General features: G+C 57.6%; 1 protein-coding gene across 1 annotated transcript in view; it reads left to right on the top strand.

Annotated features, from left to right (window-relative positions):
- The window catches only part of TBX21 (T-box transcription factor 21), a 35,470-nt gene extending 16,225 nt beyond the window's left edge, over positions 1–19,245 (top strand). The window contains exons 2-6 of the mRNA XM_054014516.1: positions 14,017–14,171; positions 15,352–15,473; positions 16,192–16,350; positions 16,714–16,775; positions 17,623–19,245. Coding sequence (XP_053870491.1) covers positions 14,017–14,171; positions 15,352–15,473; positions 16,192–16,350; positions 16,714–16,775; positions 17,623–18,271 — 1,147 coding nt within the window. The 3' untranslated portion in view covers positions 18,272–19,245. The remainder of the gene's footprint in view (positions 1–14,016; positions 14,172–15,351; positions 15,474–16,191; positions 16,351–16,713; positions 16,776–17,622) is intronic.
- Positions 19,246–20,221: the final 976 nt, after the last annotated feature.

Here is a 20,221-nt window from a genome sequence, read left to right as displayed (position 1 = left end):
AAAGGGCTCGGGGATCCATGCTAGATGCTGTGGCATCGACTAGGGATTGACTCCGGTTTGGGCTGCCCAATTTGAGAACATTCTTGTGTTGCTTTTAGCACCCCCGCTTTTAGGGATAGCTCAGTGGTTTGAGCATTGGCCTGCTAAACCCAGGCTTGCGAGTTCAATCCTTGAGGAGGCCACTTCGGGATCTGGGGCAAAAATCTGTCTGGGGATTGGCCCTGCTTTGAGCAGAGGGTTGGACTAGATGACCTCCTGAGGTCCCTTCCAGCCCTGATATTCTATGATTTTCCCCTTTAATCCCAACCAGCCTTGGACACATTTGGATTCTGCTCTGGGATTGGATTTCATCACTCATGCCCACAATGCGTTATTACTTTACTACCAATAAATCCATCCGAGCCAAACCTCCCACTGAAACCAGTGAAGCGTGTGTGTGTGTGTGGGGAGGTTACCAGTGATATTAGTGAGCCCCGTAACGCGTAGCAGAGAGCAGATACTAGGCAGATCCTGCCAGGGCTTCTTAACCTCAAGAGGGCCAGGAACTCAGCTGGGGTAACTCAATGGGACTCAGGGCTGTCCTTGGCGTTCCTTATACCCGGTGAAGTTCTGGCCCCTTGAGTCCATTTGAGAGGCCTGCACATTTATCCGGCTCCGCACTGAGCTGTTTGGTTTGGGGGAAAAGACAGCATCTGACACCCAGAGAACTGCTTATTTGTTCCCCCTTGGGGGGAAAACAGCCGGTCTGGTCTGAACAGAATCTATTCCCTTGTAAACTTCCCGCCGCAGCACCCCAGCTCCCCTCCCCCCCCCCCCGAGCTGTTACTGACCAACCCAGGCTGAGGACGGCCGCACCCCCCGCTCAGACTGTCACTCGGCCGGGAGATGTGTGCTACATTTCAATCCTCAGCCAGAGGGAGGGTCCTGGTGCCGTACTGGTTTGGCGAGAGCTTTGCAGAAGTTCTCTGCCCGGCACAACTCTGCGTGCGTATCCCCCGCCTCCACTGGTGTTCTGTGTGATCCCCTCCGGGTGGTCACCCTGTCGAAGTCTCTGTGAAGGGAAGAAGAAATTTTTGTTTGTGGATGTGCTCATGTGGTCTAGTGGTTAGAGCAGGGACCGAGCATCAGGACAGCTGGGTTTGGGAAGGAGTGTGGTCTAGTGGTGAGAGCAGGGGGGAACCCACAACGTGGGACTCCTGGCTTCTATTCCTTGGGCAGGGGGGCTGGTGGTCACAGACAGGCTGGACGACGGATTCTATTTCAGGCTGTGGTCGGCATGCAGAGGCCTGAGGCAGGACTCCTGGGTTCTATCCCCAGCTCTTTCTCTGTGATCTTGGGCCAAGACACCACGCTTCGGTTTCTCCATCTTTAACTTGGGGTGGCCCACCTCCTGGGGGGAGATTGTCAGCTTTCATACATTAGTCTTTGCAAAGTGCTTTAAGATCCTCAAATGAAAGATCAGGGGAAGGGTTGGAAACCTGCTGAAATCGGAGTGTTCAGGAACATCTGCACAGTTGTTTAAAAGTACACGACCTTTAAGAACGGCTTGGTCACACCAATCCATGTGTCTCTGGCCAGCCAGCGCTCTGCAGGTGGGGACGATACAGCAGTGTTGCTCCACCTGCCGTATCTGGATTAGGAGAAGCACTTTGAACGATAGAGCCGAGAGGGCTGGTTCTCTGCTCTGCCGCCGTGATGTAGCGCAGAATCCGGCCCGGCGTCTTCGTTCCGAGGTCCGGCTCCCCAGCCGCTGTAAGTCAGCGGAGCTCTTCTGACGTCAGTAGTGCTACATCAATAGATACCAGCTAAGGAGCCAGCCGGAAGAGGGTTTTCATTAGAGGTGGGCAAAAATTTTCAGCTGAAAGTCTCGGGGCAAAAACGCGTGAGCAAACCATTCGCAGGTTGCGTCAGTTTCACCAAATTGTTCGGCGGTGGGTGGGTGGGGGAATCGCAACATTTTGATTTTTCCGGTTTGATGTTGCCTTTATTTTCTTTTCAGATTCAAAACTATTTAAGAATGCTCAAAATCGAAACGTTTTGGGTCAAACAAAGCGTTTCCTTTGACCCCCCCAAATGTGTTTTTTTTTTTTTTAACCTTTCAAAACTGCCAGTGAACCAGATCATCCATTTTTTTGTTGTTGTTTTTTGGTCTGGCTCTAATTTTAAGGCCCCTTGTCCCCAGGGTGCCTCCCCTTTGCAGCTCATCGTGTGGGCCTGTGTGTGCGCGTCGCATCGTCTGTCGGTGCCAATGGGAGGTGTGCGTGTGGACACTTGTGTGGTCTGTTACGCTCCGTTTGCTGCCGCCTCGATGTGCAATTAAAAAAGCAAAAGAGGAGCTCTGTGGAAAAACAGCCAAACCATCAGCCCGGGAGGAAGTTTGAAACGCTGCAGGGCCCACGGGGAGCGACTCCCTGACACCGCATTGCTGCTGTTGGCGTGGGGTGGAGTGAGTGAGTGAGTGAGGTGGGTGGTACCTGGGGGGGTGGTCATGGGAAGCGATTCCACGTGCCTGTGGAAACAGCCTGTGTCCGGGACACATTGCTACTAGCCCAGTGGGCTAGAGTCAGCCATGACCTAAGCAATGGGGGAAGCAACTGTGACCTCACACCAGTTTGTACGCTGAGGGGCCTGATGCTCTGTGCACTCCCACTGGTGTTAATCCAGAGTAACGCCAATGAGTTACACCAGTGTGAACCTGGGGTAAGTGGGAGGAGAATTGAGCCCTGTAACCTATTGACTATAAGACCAGAAGAATGGCCAGGCTGGGTCAGACCAATGGTCCCTCTAGCCCAGTGTCCTGTATTCTGACAGGGGCCTGTGCCAGGCCCTTCAGAGGGAACAAACAGAACAGGGCAATTATCGAGTGATCCATCCCTGTCATCCAGTCCCGGCTTCTGGCAGTCAGAGGTTTAGGGACACCCAGAGCATGGGGCTGCGTCCCTGATCATCGTGGCTAATAGCCATTGGTGGGCCTGTCCTCCAGGAACTTATCTCTTTTTTTTTTTTATAGTCTTGGCCTTCACCACATCCTCTGGCAATGAGTTCCACAGGTTGACTGTGCACTGGGCAAAGAAATACTTCCCTATGTTTGTGTTAAACCTGCTGCCTATTCATTTCATTGGGTGACCCCTGGTTCTTGTTATGTGAAGGGGTAAATAACACTTCCCTAGTCCCTTTCTCCAGTCCATTCATGATTTTATAGCTCTCTATCCTATCCCCCCTTAGTCGTCTCTTTTTGAAGCTGAAAAGTCCCAGTGTTTTTAGTCTCTCCTCATACGGAAGCTGTACCATCCCCCTCATCATTTTTTGTTGCCCTTCTCTGTCCTTTTTCCAATTCTAATACATCTTTTGTGAGATGGGGTGACCAGAACTGCATGCAGTACAAGGTGTGGGTGTACCATTAATTTATATAGTGGCATCATGATATTTTCTGTCTTATTTCTCTACCCCTTTCCTAATGGTTCCTAACATTCCGTTCGCTTTTTTGACTGCCGCTGCGCATTGAGCAGATGATTTCAGAGAATTATCCTTGATGACTCCCAGATCTTTCTTGAATGGTAACAGCTAATTTAAACCCCATCATTTTGCATGCATAGTTGGGATTGTGTTTTCAATGTGCATTACTTTGTGTTTATCAACCCCGAATTTCATTTGCCATTTTGTTGCCCAGTCACCCAGTGTTGTGAGACCCCGTTGTAACTCTCTACAGTCTGCTTTCAACTTAGCTGTCTTGAGTAATTTTGTATCGTCTGAAACTTTGCCACCTCATTCCTTACCCCTTTTTCCAGACCACTTAGGAATGTGTTGAACAGCACTAGTCCCACTACAGATCCTTGGAGGACCCCGATATTCACCTCTCTCCACTGTGAAACGTATTTGTTCCTGCCCATTGTTTCCTATCTTTTAACCGGTTACTGATCTATGAGAGAACCTTCCCTCTTATCCCATGACTGCCTACTTTGCTTAAGAGCCTTTGGGGAGGGACCTGGTCAAAAGCTTTCTGAAAGTCCAAGTACACTATAGCCACTGGGTCACCCTTGTCCACGTGTTTATAGATACCCTCAAAGAATTCTAATAGATTGGTGAGGTATGTTTTCCCTTCCCTATCGTGTTTATCTATATGTCTGATCACTCTGTTCTTTATTATAGTTTCCATCAATTTGCCTGGTACTGAAGTCAGGCTTACTGGCCTGTAATTGCCAGCATCGCCTCTGGAGCCGTTTTAAAAAATCGACGTTACATTAGCTAAACACCAGTCATCTGGTACAGAGATTGATTTAAGTGATAGGTTACATACCACAGTTAGTAGTTCTGCAGTTTCATATTTGAGTTCCTTCAGAACTCTTGGATGAATGCCATCTGGTCCTGGTGAATTATTACTATTTAATTTATCAATTCGTTCCAAAACCTCCTCTACTGACACCTCATTCTGGAACCACTTCTCAGATTTGTTGCCAAAAAGAATGTCTCTGGTGTGGGAATTTCCCTCACATCCTCTGCAGTGAAGACAGATGCAAAAAGTTCATTTAATGTTTCCGTAACAGCCTTGTCTTCCTTGAGTGATCCTGTAGCGTCTGAATCAACCAGTGGACCCCATTGATTTGTTTGTCAGGCAGCCTGCTTCTGATATTCTTAAAACTAACAGCAACATTTTTGTGTGTGTCTTTTGCTAGTTGCTCTTCAAATGCTTTTCCGGCCTGCCTAATTATATTTTTACACTCGACTTGCCAGAGTTTGTTCTTTTCTGTTTTCCTCAGTAGGATTTGACTTCCAATTTTTAAAACCTGTCTTTTTGTCTCTAAGCATCTCTTTAACTCTGTTTACTGTGGTCCCTTTGGTCCCTTTCCTGGTTATTATTTTTTATTTATTTATTTATTTATTTATTTATTATTACTTGGGGCATATATAGTTTGAGCATCTCTTATGGTGTTTTTAAAAAGTTTCCATGCAGTTTGCAGGCATTTCACTCTTGTGACTGTTCCTTTCAATTTCTGTTTAACCGATCTCCTCATTTTTGTGTAGTTCCCCTTTTTGAAGTTAAATGCTGCTGTGGTGATTTTCTCTGGTACTCCTCCTAACCCCCAAAGGATGTTAAATTTAATTACATTATGGTCACTATTACTGAGCGGTTGAGCTATATTCACCTTTTGGACCAGTTAGGACTAAATCAAGAATTGTCTCTCCCCTTGTGGGTGCAAGGACTAGCTACCCCAAGAAGCAGCCATTCATGGTGTCTAGAGATTTTTATCTCTGTATCTCTTCCTGAGATGACATGTTCCCAGTCAATATGCGGATAGTTGAAATCCCCCATCATTATTGGGGTTTCTGGTTTTGTAGCCTCTCTAATTTCCCTGAGCATTTCACAGTCACTATTGCCATCCTGGTCAGGCGGTCAGTGGTATATCCCTACTGCTATATTCTTTGAGCATGGAATTTCGAGCATGGAATTTCTATCCGTAGCGATTCTATGATGCAGTTTGATTCATTTAAGATTTTTGCTATGTTTGACTGTTTTCTTTCACATATAGTGCCACTCACCTACCAGCATGACCTACTTTGTCATTCCTAGACATTTTGTACCCTCGTATTACCCATTGATTATCATCAGCCCATCAAGTTTCTGTGATGCCTATTCTATCAATATCCTATTTAATACCAGGCACTCAAGTCCACCCATCTTTAGTATTTAAACTTCTTGCATTTGTATACAAGCACTTGTAAAAATTGTCAATATTTAGTTGTCTGCCTTCATGTGATGTAACTGAATGGGACGATTTTGCCTGACTGTGTCTCTTCAGCTCCTACATGTACTTTATTAACTTCTATCATTATAATATTCTTCTTTATTTGTATTAAAGTAGCACCTAGAAACTCCAGGCAAGATCAGGACCCCATCGCACTAGGCCCTTTACGAACACAAAGTGGAGTTACTCCTTATTGACACCCAGGCAACCAAGATCAGGCCCCCTGTGTACATGGGTTGGGAAACTGGTGTGTTTCAAAGCGGTGTAGCTTGCACTGATCGGACAGCCGTTGGCTATGCAACATAAGAGCAATGAACCGGTTTGCCTGTAATCTAAAGGGTCAGATCCCTGGCTGGTGCAAACTGGTGCCTATGAGAGTTAGACCTCAAAATGACCTCAGCTGGGGTTAACTGGTGTCGCTCCATCGAAGGCTTCGGAGGATCCGGCCCTTCATTTCGAACTCGCTGGAAGTCTGGGCTATGCACACAAGGGGTCTGGCGACACTGCAGTTAGAGGCGTGAGGGTGGCACATGTAGACTTACCGGCGGCAGTGAGGGCGGCAGCGTGGCCTAGCTGTCTGAGGAGACCCTGGGCATGTACTCGAGCAGCTCGCCCATTGCTCCTTCTGAGATCCTGCTAAGCGCTGGCTGATGCAGTCCAAAGAGCTCCCCGGTCTGTCCCCACCCCTGCTCCGTCCCTGGGTCTTACCCCCGCGTGGGAAAGCCAAACAGAGAGGATTATCTCCGTCCCAAACGGACTGGGGATGATACGGGAGACCCAACCCATCAATAGCGGGGCCTGCCGCTAACGCGATTTGAGAGGCAGCAGAAATGCCTGTCGGGGATCATAGCTATGGGGGGAGGGAGGCGAGACCCGGCATAGCAAATTCTCCCCCCCACCCACATGAGGGCAGCATTGGCCTTCCAAAAGCCCCAAGTCTGCTGTATCCCAGTGGTTAGCATGTAGGGATCGGACGGGCAGGATGCCTGGGTTCCACTCCCAGCTTTGCCATAGTCAGGCCTCCTTGCCTCAGTTTCCCCACGGGTAAAATGATACCCACCTCCTGGCGCAGGGCTTTGTGAGTCTTCATTAACAGGTTTCCGGACCCTTAATGGGAGGGTGTATAATTCAGGGGCTTGATTTCCCCACCACCACCCTTGGGTGCTCAGATACTATGATTCAGTGTGTGTGTGGGGGGGGTGTTGTATAAACTTCCAGAGGCACTTAAATGCCCTGGGACCCAAAAGCCTGGGACACAGAGAAAGAGGGGGCCTAACCCTAAGCACTGGGTTAAAACTGGGGGCCTGATTCCCCTCCCCCTGCTGTAACTCAGGAGTCACTGAGCACAAGGATGCTGGCGTGAAAATCCACTCCAGGGGGCGCTTTCTTTGAGGCAGGGGTCTCCCCGCCGCTGTGAGCTGTTTGCCCACTGACATGCTCCACTCCAGAAGTGGCTTCGTTTCAGTGCGCAGGTGCTGCTTTGGGCTGCATGTAGGATACAACGCACGGCCTGCTCCGGCTTCCATTGCCCAGGACCAGTTTAACGGCCCCGAGACCAGGCCTGAGAAGCCCCCGCCCCACCTGCCCCATACGCATATGGGGCAATACGTTGCTGACACAGCCATGAAAACCCTCAGCACGTCTCTGGGGAGATCCTGGTGCCCTGGGAGCAGCAAAGCGCTCCCGCTCCCCAGACCCAGGGGAGCTCGGGGCAAGCGTCTGGGAAATTCGTTTGCCTAATCGAGCAAGGAAAGCTGGCGGGAAACCGGCTCGCTGAGTGGATTCCCAGCTGATGGGAGCTCCATTGAACTCCACTCAGGATCCAGCCTGCTTGGGTCTGTGAAAGTTGGGAGCACCAAAGATCTTAAGACGCTAGGCAGCTGCTCAGCTCAGTGTATCCCTCCCATACACACCCCGCCGCCCTGGTCTGCAGCGAGTCACCATGGCACGGCGCCGGCACTGTGTGGTAGAAGTATCCCGGTGCAGGAGGGGTGCAACCGCTCCAGGATACCGCCGAGCTGAAATAAAACCAAAGCTCCCATGGGAAAGGAACTCCCCGTTGTGTGGGGCAGGAGGAGAATGGCTGTGTCGTGGGAGGTGCCTGGCTGAAAGCGGGGCAGTGGGTCTGGTTCGGGGCAGTTCTGGATAGGGGCCATTTGCAACCTCCAGGCTCAGATCAGGGGTTGGCTTTTGAACAGCTCCAGATTTTCAGGGCGCTTTGGAGCCAGGGTTTTAGTTCGAGCCCGTGAAGATCGTGGCCGCAGAAGGGTTGGCCGGGTAGAAGGAACATGGTCTGGACCCAGACGAGGACCGTTATAGATGCCAATGTGCTGCGGGCAGGTGGGCTGTACCAACTTCCCCCTCCCCTTTGCAGATGCTCCACCACGCTGACCCCCTGGTATCCCAGCCCTGTGCTCCCCATCCACCCGGCAAACCCACAGCTCTCCAGGGGCTTCTAACGCCGAGTCTGAGGTTTGCTGCCTGTCGGATCTGGAACTCTGGCTCTGTTGTCCCGAAAAGCTCATCGTGGGAGTTTTACTCAGAACTAGGCCCCATTTCTGGGCAAAACCCCCAGGCCTGGTCTTCAAGAGTCATGATTAAAATGCAGAATTTCAGACCTAGACGTTTCTTTCAGACACGTCGATTTTCCTTAGAAACCCAGGGAGCGCTCGGCTTTCACAGGGAGTTGGTATTTAAAAACACCTGGGTCTTGGAAATGTTTTAACCCACACACACACACCCAACCCGCCCCCTCGGTCCCAAACTATTCGGAAAAGTGACACTGTTTGTGTAACATTTTTTACACAAGTCTGGGCTTGGGCATAGGCTGGGGACATGGGCCAGGTTAGACACCGGGCATGGAGCAGGCTGGGGGTATGGGGCAGGCTGGGGGCATGAGACAGGCTGGTGGCATGGGGCAGGTTGGGCCTGGGGCGGGCTGGGGGCATGGGGCAGGTTAGACATTGGGCATGGGGCAGGCTGGGGGCATGGGGCAGGTTAGACATTGGGCATGGGGCAGGCTGGGGGCATGGGGCAGATAGACATTGGGCATGGGGCAGGCTGGGGGGATGGGGCAGATAGCCATGGGAGGGTGCAAGGCATGGGGCAGGCTGGGTGCTCAGAGGCGGCCCCCACTGGTCAGTAGTACAGAAGCGGAGACCTGGGACGAGAGGGTCTCCAGGAGGTAACTGAGGGTGAAAGCAGGCAGAAGAAGTGACCTCTGAAAGACATTTGCTTCCCATGACTCCCTGGGACACCCCAGGGCTGGTCTTTGAGCAGTGGGGAGGAGGATTTCCATGCAGAGGGAGGGGAGGGTCCCAGCCCCCCCCCCAGGTCCGACCCGGCCCTAGGAGCCAGGCCTGGGCTGGGCTTTCCGAAGCTGTTTCTGAGAAGTGGGGCCCCGCTCCTGCCCGGTCGCCCCCGGCCCTGAGATCACTCCGCCCCGGGCCCTGCTTTATCAGAAACGCCGGCGCTTCGAGGAAACCCAGAGCCCGAAGGCTCAAAGCCCCTCCTGGTTCCGCCCGGCATCCCCCTCCCACGCCGGGGGAGGGGGGGCACGAGCCGCGCTGCCTTGGCCTGTCAGCTTTGAGCATCATGCACTGTGGCAAGCGCGGGGAGGGAGCGGAGGAAGGAAGGAAGTGAGAAAGACCGAGAGAAGCAGAGGAAAGAGAGAGAGAGAAAGGAAGAGAAGAGCAGCGGCGGGAGGGGGAGGAAGAGGGCGGGAGAGAGATCCCTGAAATGATGGGGAGAAAGCCGGGCTCGGCAGGTCGAATGGAGTCTGGGGGGCAGGAGGGAGATGCCCTGGCCTCCCCATGCCAACGGAGCAGTACCAGCGGGTCTGGTTCTGGCAGGGCTCCCTCCGTCCCCACCTCAGTGCTCCCAATGAATCCACATTGCCCCCCACTCTGTCCCCTGGCTCCCTGCCCCCCCCCCCAGCTCTCAGCTCAGACAGGATTCGGGGAGCCCGGCACCGGGTCCCAAAGCGCCAAAAGGTCCCGCTCGCGGCCTCCGGCAGAGAGTCGGGGATGAATATTTCAAGGGGGCCGTTAATGTTTAAAGAGCAACACTGCACAGGGAGCACACATCTGCCTGAGAGCGGCTCGGGGTGTGTGTGTGTGTGTGTGTGTGTGTGTGTGTGTGTGTGTGTGCGCAGCAGATTACCTGTGACTATGCTGGTGATCAATTGTGCATGTCCGTGAGTGTGCGCGTCAGTTTGGGTGTGAATCTGTGCGAACGCACAGTTGGGGCGTTGTGGGAGTGTCACGGGTGTGCGTATCTGTGGACGTGTACATGGGCATGCCGGATTGTGCATGCACACTCTAGGGGTGCTCTCGGTGTGTGTGCTTGTGCATATACGCTGTAGGTGCTGAATGGGTTACAATTGTGTGTGTTTGATTGTATGGGGGAGGGGGGCTCAGAGCGTGTGTATGTTTGTGTACATACCATAGGGTGTCTGCTGGGCTGTAGCCAGGTTGGCCCCAGGATATTAAAGAGACAAGGTGGAGGAGGTGATAGCGTTACTGGACCAGCTTCTGGTGGTGAGAGAGACGAGCTTTCGGGCTCCCCAGCGTCCTCCAAAAGCTGTTCCCTCCCCAACCGTGTCTCTCTTACACAACCGAGGTGCAGCTGTGTGTGTCCCTCTCCGGTGGGGGTGGGGGTGCTGCCTGTCGGTCCGTGCACACCACAGGTGCGCCGAGAGGCCCCGAGACCCAGCAGGCAGGGCTGTGGGGAGCTGCCCTGGGCTCCGGGGACGTCTGCTTCACCCTGTCCCTGGAGCCTGGCACGTTGCAAGCAATCAGGTCGGCCAGTTAAACACGGGCAGGCGTTTTGCCCAGGGCTGTGGCCTGGACCCTACTGGCTCCCCGCCCTTGGCCCATCTTTTATTCACTAGCTAGTGCCATATTCGCACGCTCTCCCCTCCACGTGTGGGGCTGGGGGTAACGTGTGTGGGGGGGTCATACTTGATTGACAGATCATGGGAGCTCTGGAGAGAGACCCTGGGCCAGCCTTGCCCCAGCTAGACCTTCTCTGGGCAGCCCAGTCGTCACCCATTTAAACCAGCTGGCGCAACTGACGACAGCTTGTGTCCCATGGTCCTCAGCTCCTGGCTTCACCAGGAACATGAGCAGGACAGGAGGGAAGTAAATTCTGCTTTTAGTCTTATTATGATTAGTTGTGTATTGTGGTAGCACATGGGAGCTACGGACCAGGCCCCCGTGACGCTGGGTGCTCTACGAACAGAATAGTGGTCCCTGGCCCCAAGAACTTACTTCGCTCCCCCTTACCGCAGCGGACTCGCTCCCGAGTCCTCCGAGGGGGAGTCAGCTCAGAATCCCAGGCTTGGCAGCTCGGGCATTTTTGCTCTGGCAATTTGCTCCTGATTTTGGTGGTTCTGAAAGCCCCAGCTCCGGGAGTCCAGTGATGATGGGAGACTCTCGGCTTCCATTTAAAACAAAAGAACGGTAAGTTTCCAGACGTCGTGGTGGCAGAGAGAGGCTTGACGTCATGAATCCCCCCCACACACACACACACACGCACACACACACCCTCCTAGGCTCAAAATCCAGAAGGCAAATGAAAAAAGCATCTATTTTTTTAATTTTAATTTCAAGATTTTTTTTAAGCCACTCTCACGACGGTGGGAGGAGGGGGGGCTGGTTGATCACTTTTGAAGGGTTGGCGTTGGCAAGGCTGGAATCGGGTCCGAAGGGTGGCATCGCTGCTCCCAATTTCCATCAGCGTGACTGGGCCTGGTTCTGAGCCTGTCTACCCTCGTGCTAATCGGGCGAGGGTCAGTGTGTAAAACCAGCGTCAACCCGAGAGGGGGCGGGTGCTAACGTGCATCTGTAACTAGCTACTGTCAGTCTAGCTATGGACGCTCTTATTTCCACCAGTGTAAATCTGGCATCAATGCAACGCTCCAGCTGTACCCCAGGGTGGGTGATTGCAGGATTTGGGCACATGCATCATAATTACCCATCATTAATTCACTATCTGTAACGCTTGAGCTCCCCACGCCGCACTTGGCCACCGTTGATTTGGACGGCACTGAGGATCAGGCCTCTCAAACCCGCTGGGGCTAGGTGCTCCCGGCCAGTTTCGTTTTCTGCCTCCTGTCAGTGTCGTCCCTCGGCGGCCTCTGTGGTTCCCACCCTGCACTGAACTCGCTGAAAGTGCCAAACAAAACCTCTTTTTCACTGAAATAGGTTTGAAGCAAGAGGGCGGCGGAGGGGGGGGGGGTGTTACAAAGCACAAAGTTACTGGGCAGCATCTCCTAAAGGGGGCTGCAAAACAGTACCACCTTTGCAGAGGCTTTTGAGTTTCCTCTCTGGTCCCGGCTGCCCCCGTTGGGAGTTTGAGCCACACACTGAGGCGTTGTCCCTCTGAAGCACCTGTCGGAAGACAGGAGACTGGCCGAGCTGGACCATTGCTCTGACCCAGTAGGGCTGTTCCTACATCTGCCTGGCGCGAACCTGCAACCTTCAGAACCAAAGCAAGGGGACTAGCAGCCTGTTGCAGTCCCTAAAGCCAGCCACTAGAGGGAGCCACGCTTACACTCCCTGAAGGAGTGCCTTACCCGTGTGGTCATGTCTCCCTCTTGTGGCCGGCCCTGGTGTTTACAGCCACCTGCTACCTAACCCCTAACTCAAACAGCAGACGCCAGTATGTTTGTGGGTCCCGAGTTCGATCCTTTGTGGCGACTGTTAGGCATGTGCGGATGTGGTTTGTTGTATTGATCCCCCCCAGTTCCTGCCAGGCCAGGGCCCTCCGTGCAGCGGGGAGACAGTGTCCCCTATTTCCCAGCTCCCTTTCTTAGACCCCTCTTCTTGCTCTGACGAAGGGGAGGCCACTAACGAGAGGGGTTGAAATAGGGATTTGAAATTGACCTGTGAGCCCCACCCGATCCTGCCTCTTTCCTCTTCTCCCTTCCCAGCTGTCCTCTCCCCTTTCGCTCCCTGCCTCCCTCCCTCCTGCTCCTCAGCCCTTCCCTGGCCTGGCGATAGGGCTGAGAATAGCAACGGTGTCGGTTTCTGAACCGGAAAAGTGGGGAGGCGGGGCAGAGGGAAGGGGGGGCCTGGGCATGGGACGCAGAACTGAGCTGCCACCTGTCACAGTCAGTTGACAAGTCTCTGGGTTCTAAATAGGGCCAAGCGGCTAAATCTGCCCCGGGGGGGGCTGGGATCAAAACCAGCTGGCTGGGCCGGCTTCGGACCCGGAATTGGAAGAGCTGGGAAATAATCCTGCTCAGTGCTTGGCGGGGGGGGGGCGGTTAAGGGGGGTTGCTTCAACACCTCACCCCCCACCCCATTGTCTCCCCTCCTTTCTCCATTCTCTACCTCTTCTTCCCCCCCCCCCCCACTTTCTATAGCCACCCCCAGCTTCCCCTCTCTCCTCCATCCCTCCCTGTGCCCAGCTCTCCGAGGTAGGGAACACGTCTTTGTATGTGCACACATGGGTCCCGATCCTGACCGGAGCCCCAGGTCTCTGCTGAAATACCAGGAATGGTTAACAGCCATCATCTCCTCCTCCCCCTCAGGCTCTCCTGCAATCTCTGCCCCGAGCCCTCTGTCGATCTCTCTGGTTTGATACCCCCGGGGCCCCGCCGCTGCTCAGGACTGAATGAGGCATTCCTGCTGCCTGGGCAGGGAAACCAGCCCTGCATTGGCCTTGTCTAGGGGCGTGTAGTTACAGGGTAACGTCATGGGACTGGCTGAGGGGTCACCAAGGCACCTGCTCCATGCCAAGCCGGGAATCGGGAGGCCTGGGTTCTCCTCCCAGCTCTGCCGCGGACCCGGGGCTGGTCACTCTCATTGCGCCTCAGTTTCCCCTCCCACCCTGTATGTGTCTTGTGTAATCAGACTGTGACCTCTTCGGGGCGGGGACTGCCTCGCTGTGTCTTTGTACAGCCCCTAGCACAGCGGGGCCCTGGTCTCTGTTGGGGCCGCTCAGCGCTACCATCAGAAATAATAGCGTGAGGATAATCCAGGCCACCACACGCCGATCCCCCTTGTTGCCATCACGTTCCTCCAGCCCATGTCCCACGGATACATCCTCCGTCCTGGCTGTTTGGGGCTGGGATTCCACCTGGGGCCCGGCCCAGCTCACCTCCTGGGGGATCTTTCCTCGCTGCGTGGCCGGACTCCACGGGATTTCAAGGGCAGGCGGATGCTCTGCGCCGGGGAGGCAGGGGGGTCGCGCTATGTGATATGGGGACCCAGGGAGGGTCCCCTCCAGTGTAACACGCCGGGTTGTGTTTGTGTCCCCTCCCCAGGCGGATGTTCCCGTTTCTCAGCTTCAACCTCTCCGGGCTGGACCCCGTGGCTCACTACAGGGTCTGCGTGGACATTGTCCTGGTGGATCAGCACCACTGGAGGTACCAAGGCGGGAAGTGGGTCCAGTGCGGCAAGGCTGAGGGGAACATGCCAGGTACGAAGGAGAGATCCAGGCCCCTTCCCCCTCCCAGTTATCTCGTTCATGGGGCGGGACCAGGGCGTTGGGTACAGGGGGGTGGTTGGTGCTTGCCACTGTCTCTAGGCTTCTCTTGAGAGAGGGGGGAGCTCCCACAGCCAGTGCTCCTGCAGCGCCCCCTGCTGGGAGAGCCAGGCCCCCCCACCCCAGCCACTGCTCCTGCCCCCTCCCCTGCAGCGCCCCCTGCTGGGAGAGCCAGGCGCCCCCTACCCCAGCCACGGCTCCTGCCCCCTCCCCTGCAGCGCCCCCTGCTGGGAGAGCCAGGCACCCCCTACCCCAGCCACGGCTCCTGCCCCCTCCCCTGCAGCGCCCCCTGCTGGGAGAGCCAGGCACCCCTCCTGCACCCTCCCTTGCAGCGCCCCCTGCTGGGAGAGCCAGGCGCCCCCTACCCCAGCCACTGCTCCTGCCCCCTCCCCTGCAGCGCCCCCTGCTGGGAGAGCCAGGCGCCCCCTACCCCAGCCACTGCTCCTGCCCCCTCCCCTGCAGCGCCCCCTGCTGGGAGAGCCAGGCACCCCCCCCAGCCTGCACCCTCCCTTGCAGCGCCCCCTGCTGGGAGAGCCAGGCGCCCCCTACCCCAGCCACGGCTCCTGCAGCCTCCCTTGCAGCGCCCCCTGCTGGGAGAGCCAGACCCCCACCCCAGCCACTGCTCCTGCCCCCTCCCCTGCAGCGCCCCCTGCTGGGAGAGCCAGGCGCCCCCTACCCCAGCCACTGCTCCTGCCCCCTCCCCTGCAGCGCCCCCTGCTGGGAGAGCCAGGCACCCCTCCTGCACCCTCCCTTGCAGCGCCCCCTGCTGGGAGAGCCAGGTGCCCCCGCAGACACTGGTGCCCCCGCCAGAGCACCGGGGGGAGGGCGGCGAGCCCGGCTGTGGCCCCGCTCTCCCCGGAGCCGGAGCGCCGCACCGCCCCCCTCCAGGTGCCGCCCCAAGCACAAGCTTGGGGGGCTGGTGCCTGGAGCCGGCCCTGCTCCTGTGGCTGGGTGGAGGAGCTGGTCCCAGGTGCTGCTCCAGGCGGGAGGGGGCGCTGGCGGGCAGGGTCGCCGCGCCAGGCGCTGACCGGCTGGCCCAGAGGCCGTGGGTGCTGGGAGTGGCTGGTGGGCCCGTGGGAGCGGCATGGCACTCAGCCGGGGGCTGTTTTGGCAGGTAACCGGCTGTACATCCACCCCGACTCATCCAACACCGGGGCCCACTGGATGCGCCAGGAGGTCTCGTTTGGAAAACTCAAGCTCACCAATAACAAGGGGGCATCCAATAACATCACACAGGTAACCCCTCCCCCCCATCACAGGCCAGACACCTGTCCCCGTCACCCGGGCAACGTCCCCCATTGCGGAGCATAGGCCAGACACCCATCCTCGTCACCCGGGTAACGTCCCGCCATCACAGGGCACAGGCCAGACACCCATCCCCGTCACCCGGGTAACGTCCCCCCATCGCAGGGCACAGGCCAGACACCCATCCCCGTCACCCGGGTAACGTCCCCCCATCGCAGGACACAGGCCAGACACCCATCCCTGTCACCTGGACAGAGACCCACCAGCCTATCCGCACTCCCCTCCAGCTTCTGGACCCTCCAGACACTACCTACTCCCCACCGTCAGCTTCTCTGTGGTGTGGGGCTGACTCTCAGGACCCCTCGTGCTTTCTCTGTTCTGTTCTTTCTGTCGCCTTCCTTCCAGCTGAAGGCTCTGCCTTTTGCCCAATAGTTAGCCTGTGGAACTGCCTGCCACATGATATCGATCTAAAGCTATGAATCCCACTGACGTTCCCTCAACGGCTTATCCCAGCGGGCCATGGTACCCTCGGTCAGGATAAGCCTGCCATGGTCGCCCCCATAGATTGACCCACAGAACAGTGGGGATCCCCCTACCAGGGATTGTCCCAATGTCCCCCCACTCCCAGCTGCAGAGCATCCCTTATGAGCTCCACGCCCCCTGCTCCAAGCGCCTCTCCCGTGACGCTCCCGTGCCCTGCTCTCTGCAGATGATCGTGCTGCAGTCGCTGCACAAGTACCAACCGCGGCTGCACGTGACGGAGGTGAAGGAGGGGGAAGGGGATGAGGCCTACCCCTCCGGCAACACCCAGACCTTCATCTTCCCGGAGACGCAATTCATCGCCGTCACGGCCTACCAGAACGCCGACGTGAGTACTGGGCCCCCGTGCCTCCCTGGGCCACGGCAACCCCTCGGACGCCCAGGGGCAGCCGCTAGGGGGCACTGTGCCAAGGAGAAGGGTAGGTCTGAGGCCGCCCATGGTGCGGTTGGTTGGGGACTGGAGTGTCACGTCAGCACCCCATGGCCCAGTTCCTGCCTCAGGGCGGGTGTCGGGGGGGGGGGGGGGTCCTAGGGCTTGAGGGGGGGCAGTTGGGGAAGCACTAGGAAGATGGGGGCTGCCCTGCAGCCCTGCTTCTTCCCCCCGACTCTCCCTCCGCCCCCTCCCCAACCCCGTGCCGCCCCACACACGCAGTGTGACCATGTGCCCAGACTCTGTTCTGTGTTGTCCTAGATCACTCAGCTGAAAATCGACCACAACCCCTTTGCCAAGGGCTTCCGGGACAACTTCGACTCGTGAGTATCCCCCGCACTGGCTGTCTCCCCATTGCCCCGCGAGGCCGGTCCAGCCACGGGCCAGGGGGCGGGTCTGCCTTGATGCACCCTCGTCATTGGGTCACTGCCAGGCGTCTCCGAGGCCCACGTTCGCCTGGCACCCCCCAGTTCTCAGAGGCCAGCCACTGAGGCAAACATTGGGCCTACAGAGCTGCGGCGGGGATGGGAGAGACGCCTCTCCCCCGGAGCCGCAGGGGTGGGTGGGTGGGTGGGTGTGTGTGTGTCTGTCTCTCTCGGTGGTGTTGCTCCTTCTTGATACTTCCTGCAATGCACATACATTCGCTGTCATTTTATTCTTCCAAAGTGCTACTTGAGTGTTTTATTTCTCTCTTTCTCAGTTTTAATTCTTTAATTCTAAAATGCCTCACCTGTCCTGGCTGGAGTCATTATCCCTCGGGGAACTTTTTAAACAGAGCTCTTCTAGCTCGGTTTTTTTATTTCTGCGGCTGGCGCACATCCCCGCAGTACCTCGACAGTGGTGCACGTGACAAAATGTATTCCGCATGTAGGTGGAAAAAAGGAGAGGGAATCTTGTCGCTCACCTGCCGGGGCCTGGGGCCTCTGCTGAGTTTGCCAGCACGGCAGGAGGGATGGCGACGGGCAGGGACGCCCAGCCAGGAGCGGGGCCGAGACCCCCACAAACTCAACTCAGTTATCAGAGCGCAGCTGAAGCCAGCCAGGGCCGGAGACCACCCTGAAGCACCAGGCCCCACCCCACACCAGCCGTCCAGCTCCAACCCTGGTGCTGCAGGGCACCCTCTCCACCCCTGCCTGACCCCCCCCCCCTTTGTGTTTATCCCCCCCCCAGGATGTACACGACAGCAGAGGGCGACCGCGTGACCCCGTCCCCGCCCGACGCCACCAGCTGCCAGCAGCTCCTGCCCGGCAGCCGCTTCCCGTCCTTCCTGCACGAGCAGTACCCGCTGCCCCAGAGCCGCTACTACAACGGGGAACCGCTGCAGCACAAGGAGCACCCCCGCTGGTACTTCGCCTCCCAGCAGCCCCCCGCCGCCCCCCTGGATTACGGCGCCTACGAGGGCAGCTACGGCGGGAACAAGTACATGCCCTTTGGCGTCAAGGCCTTCCCCCTGCCGGCCTCGCCCCACGCCACCCTGCCCTACTACCAGGAGCCCCACCCCTTCGGCTCGCCGCCCGCCGCCTGGCAGCCGCCCGCCAAGCCCAGCCCCGGGGCGCTGGGCTGGTTCCGGCCCGTGCGGGACGTCCGGCCCCTGCCCGCCAGCGAGGAGAAGGGGAAGGACGCGGAGGGCTGGGCCGAGCCGGCCTCGGTCAAGTCGGTGGACTCCTCGGACTCTGGACTCTTCGAGGCGGAGTGCAAACGCCGCAGGGTGTCGCCCTACGCCTCCAGCGCTGAGAGCTCGCCCCCCGCCCGCAACGGGGACCTGTACGACAAGGACGGGGGCGCCGACCCCGGCTACTACGGCTTTTACGGCAACTGAGGAGGGCGGGGAGGGAGCGTTTTCCTGGTGCTGCGGGGCTGGAGCTCCCCTGCCCCCCAAATCATATCAGGTGTCCCCAGGGAAAGGGCGCGACGGGGGGCAGTTGCTGCAGACAGACGCAGCAGAGACGGTGAAGGTGGGGGGGGTGAAGCTTCTCTGGGTGACTTGCCCCCCCCCGGCCCCCCGGTGCACAGTTCAAGCCCTGCCCACACAAATGTTACTGTTTGTTGGCAGGGGGCAGGGTAGGGGTGAGTGTGTGCCCGAACTCAGTGTGTGCCAGGCTGGCCCCTGCTGGCCCGTGTTTGTGCAGTGGCACATGTGCACACGCCCTCGTGCGCCTGTGGTTGTAGTCGTGCACACGGGGGAGGGGGGCAGCCCCAGAGGTGCTCACACCCATGTGCATTTACACACTGGCCCATGCCCCAGTCACGCACAAGCGCATGGGCCCACAGTGCTGCACGCGCCTGTTCCCCCGCATTGGTCACACATACACAGGGGGGCTCACACGTGAGAGAAAAATATGCCCACGCCTGTGTGCCCATGCGTGCTTCTGCACGGGGGGCCTGACACGCTCCCCTCTATTAAATTAGGCAAACAACCAACAAGGGCACCCCCCCAAAGCACCAACAATGCAGTTACCCTGCAGCCAGGAGACCCGCTGAGGCTGCAGGCCTGGCCTGACCCTGCTTATCACTGATGCCCTGAGCGCCTGTCTTGCCAGCCCCAGGCCAGGGTGGGCTGGGCACAGGGGCACGTTTTGTTTCCCCACCTCCACCCCCATTGCTCAGTGCTGCCCTCCGGTGGCAACCAGTGGTGGCGGGAGCACCCTCCTAGCAGCTTCATTTCCCCCCATTGCAGCAGGCACCTTCTGGCCCCCCACTTCTCCCCGAGCGTGCAGAGGGTTCGGGCGTGACGGGGGCCTGGTCCGTGCCCAGCGCAGCCCCCTGCAGGAAGGTGCCAAACCACATGGGTGGCCTCGGCTGCTCCCCTGTGGCTCTGGCGGTGGGCAGGAAGGCCATGCTTGGGGGGGCAGGGATGAGTTTTGCACCAACCTTATCTCAGCCACCGGCAGTGACCCCGGGCTGGTCCCTGCCCTCAGCTCAGGGGAGCAACTAAAGCAAATTGGGGCGGGGGGGGGGCGGGGTGGTGCCATACCTGACAGGCCCTGGAGACTGAAAGGCTCTGACCCCCCGCCCACCCCGCAAGTAAGAACCCTCAGCCCCCTCCCCGTCTGGTCTGTCTCTTCACCTCACCTCAGGGGCGCCTGGGGTCCCCCAGCTCACGGGGCAGAGCCCCCCGCTGCCCCCACGGGCGCTACGAACCAGCCGTGCAAGGGGGCAGGAGCAGACTGGTTCACTGAGGCCGGCCTACAGTGCCTAGCTGCCCGTGGCAATGCAGCCATCGGGACAAGGCACCTACATTGACAGTAGTGGCACTGCCAGCTTGGGGGGGCATCCCCCCCACATCCCACCTTCTGAGCCCTCCAGCTCCAACTTGGTACTGGGGGGAGGGGGGATGTTGCCTTTCACCTCCAGCTGGCCTAGCCTGGCCCCCCCATTCCTGTCCTGTCCCTCGGCTACGGGCAGCCCCTGTGTGCGTGAGTTTGGGTTTGTGGCGTCCACAAGGGAAGGAAAGGTGAACGGCTGCTGCTGAACGTAAGCCCTGGACTTACGGCTCTGCCCAGCAGGCCCTCTGCTGAGGCCCTGACGGTGGTGCTCCTTGGGCGGGGGCTGTCTGAGCTGCCCCATGGGGCGGGGGGTCCTTGGAGGGTAAAGGCGCCCCATTCCAACACAGCAGCATTGCCCCGAGCCGTTTAGCCAGGCCAGAAAGCAGGGCACCCACCCAGGATGTGCAGCTCAGAACGCCGCCGGCTCCCTGACCCCTCTCTCCACGCGCGCGGATGGGTGCTGCCCCCCGAGCGGCTAACTCCAGCCTTGCTTTGCAAAGCCA

The sequence above is a fragment of the Malaclemys terrapin genome, chromosome 25, assembly GCF_027887155.1.
Source record: "Malaclemys terrapin pileata isolate rMalTer1 chromosome 25, rMalTer1.hap1, whole genome shotgun sequence".
Classification (NCBI taxonomy): domain Eukaryota; kingdom Metazoa; phylum Chordata; order Testudines; family Emydidae; genus Malaclemys; species Malaclemys terrapin.
Note: the sequence above shows the minus strand (reverse complement) of the source record. Positions and strands in the feature narration are given on the sequence as shown.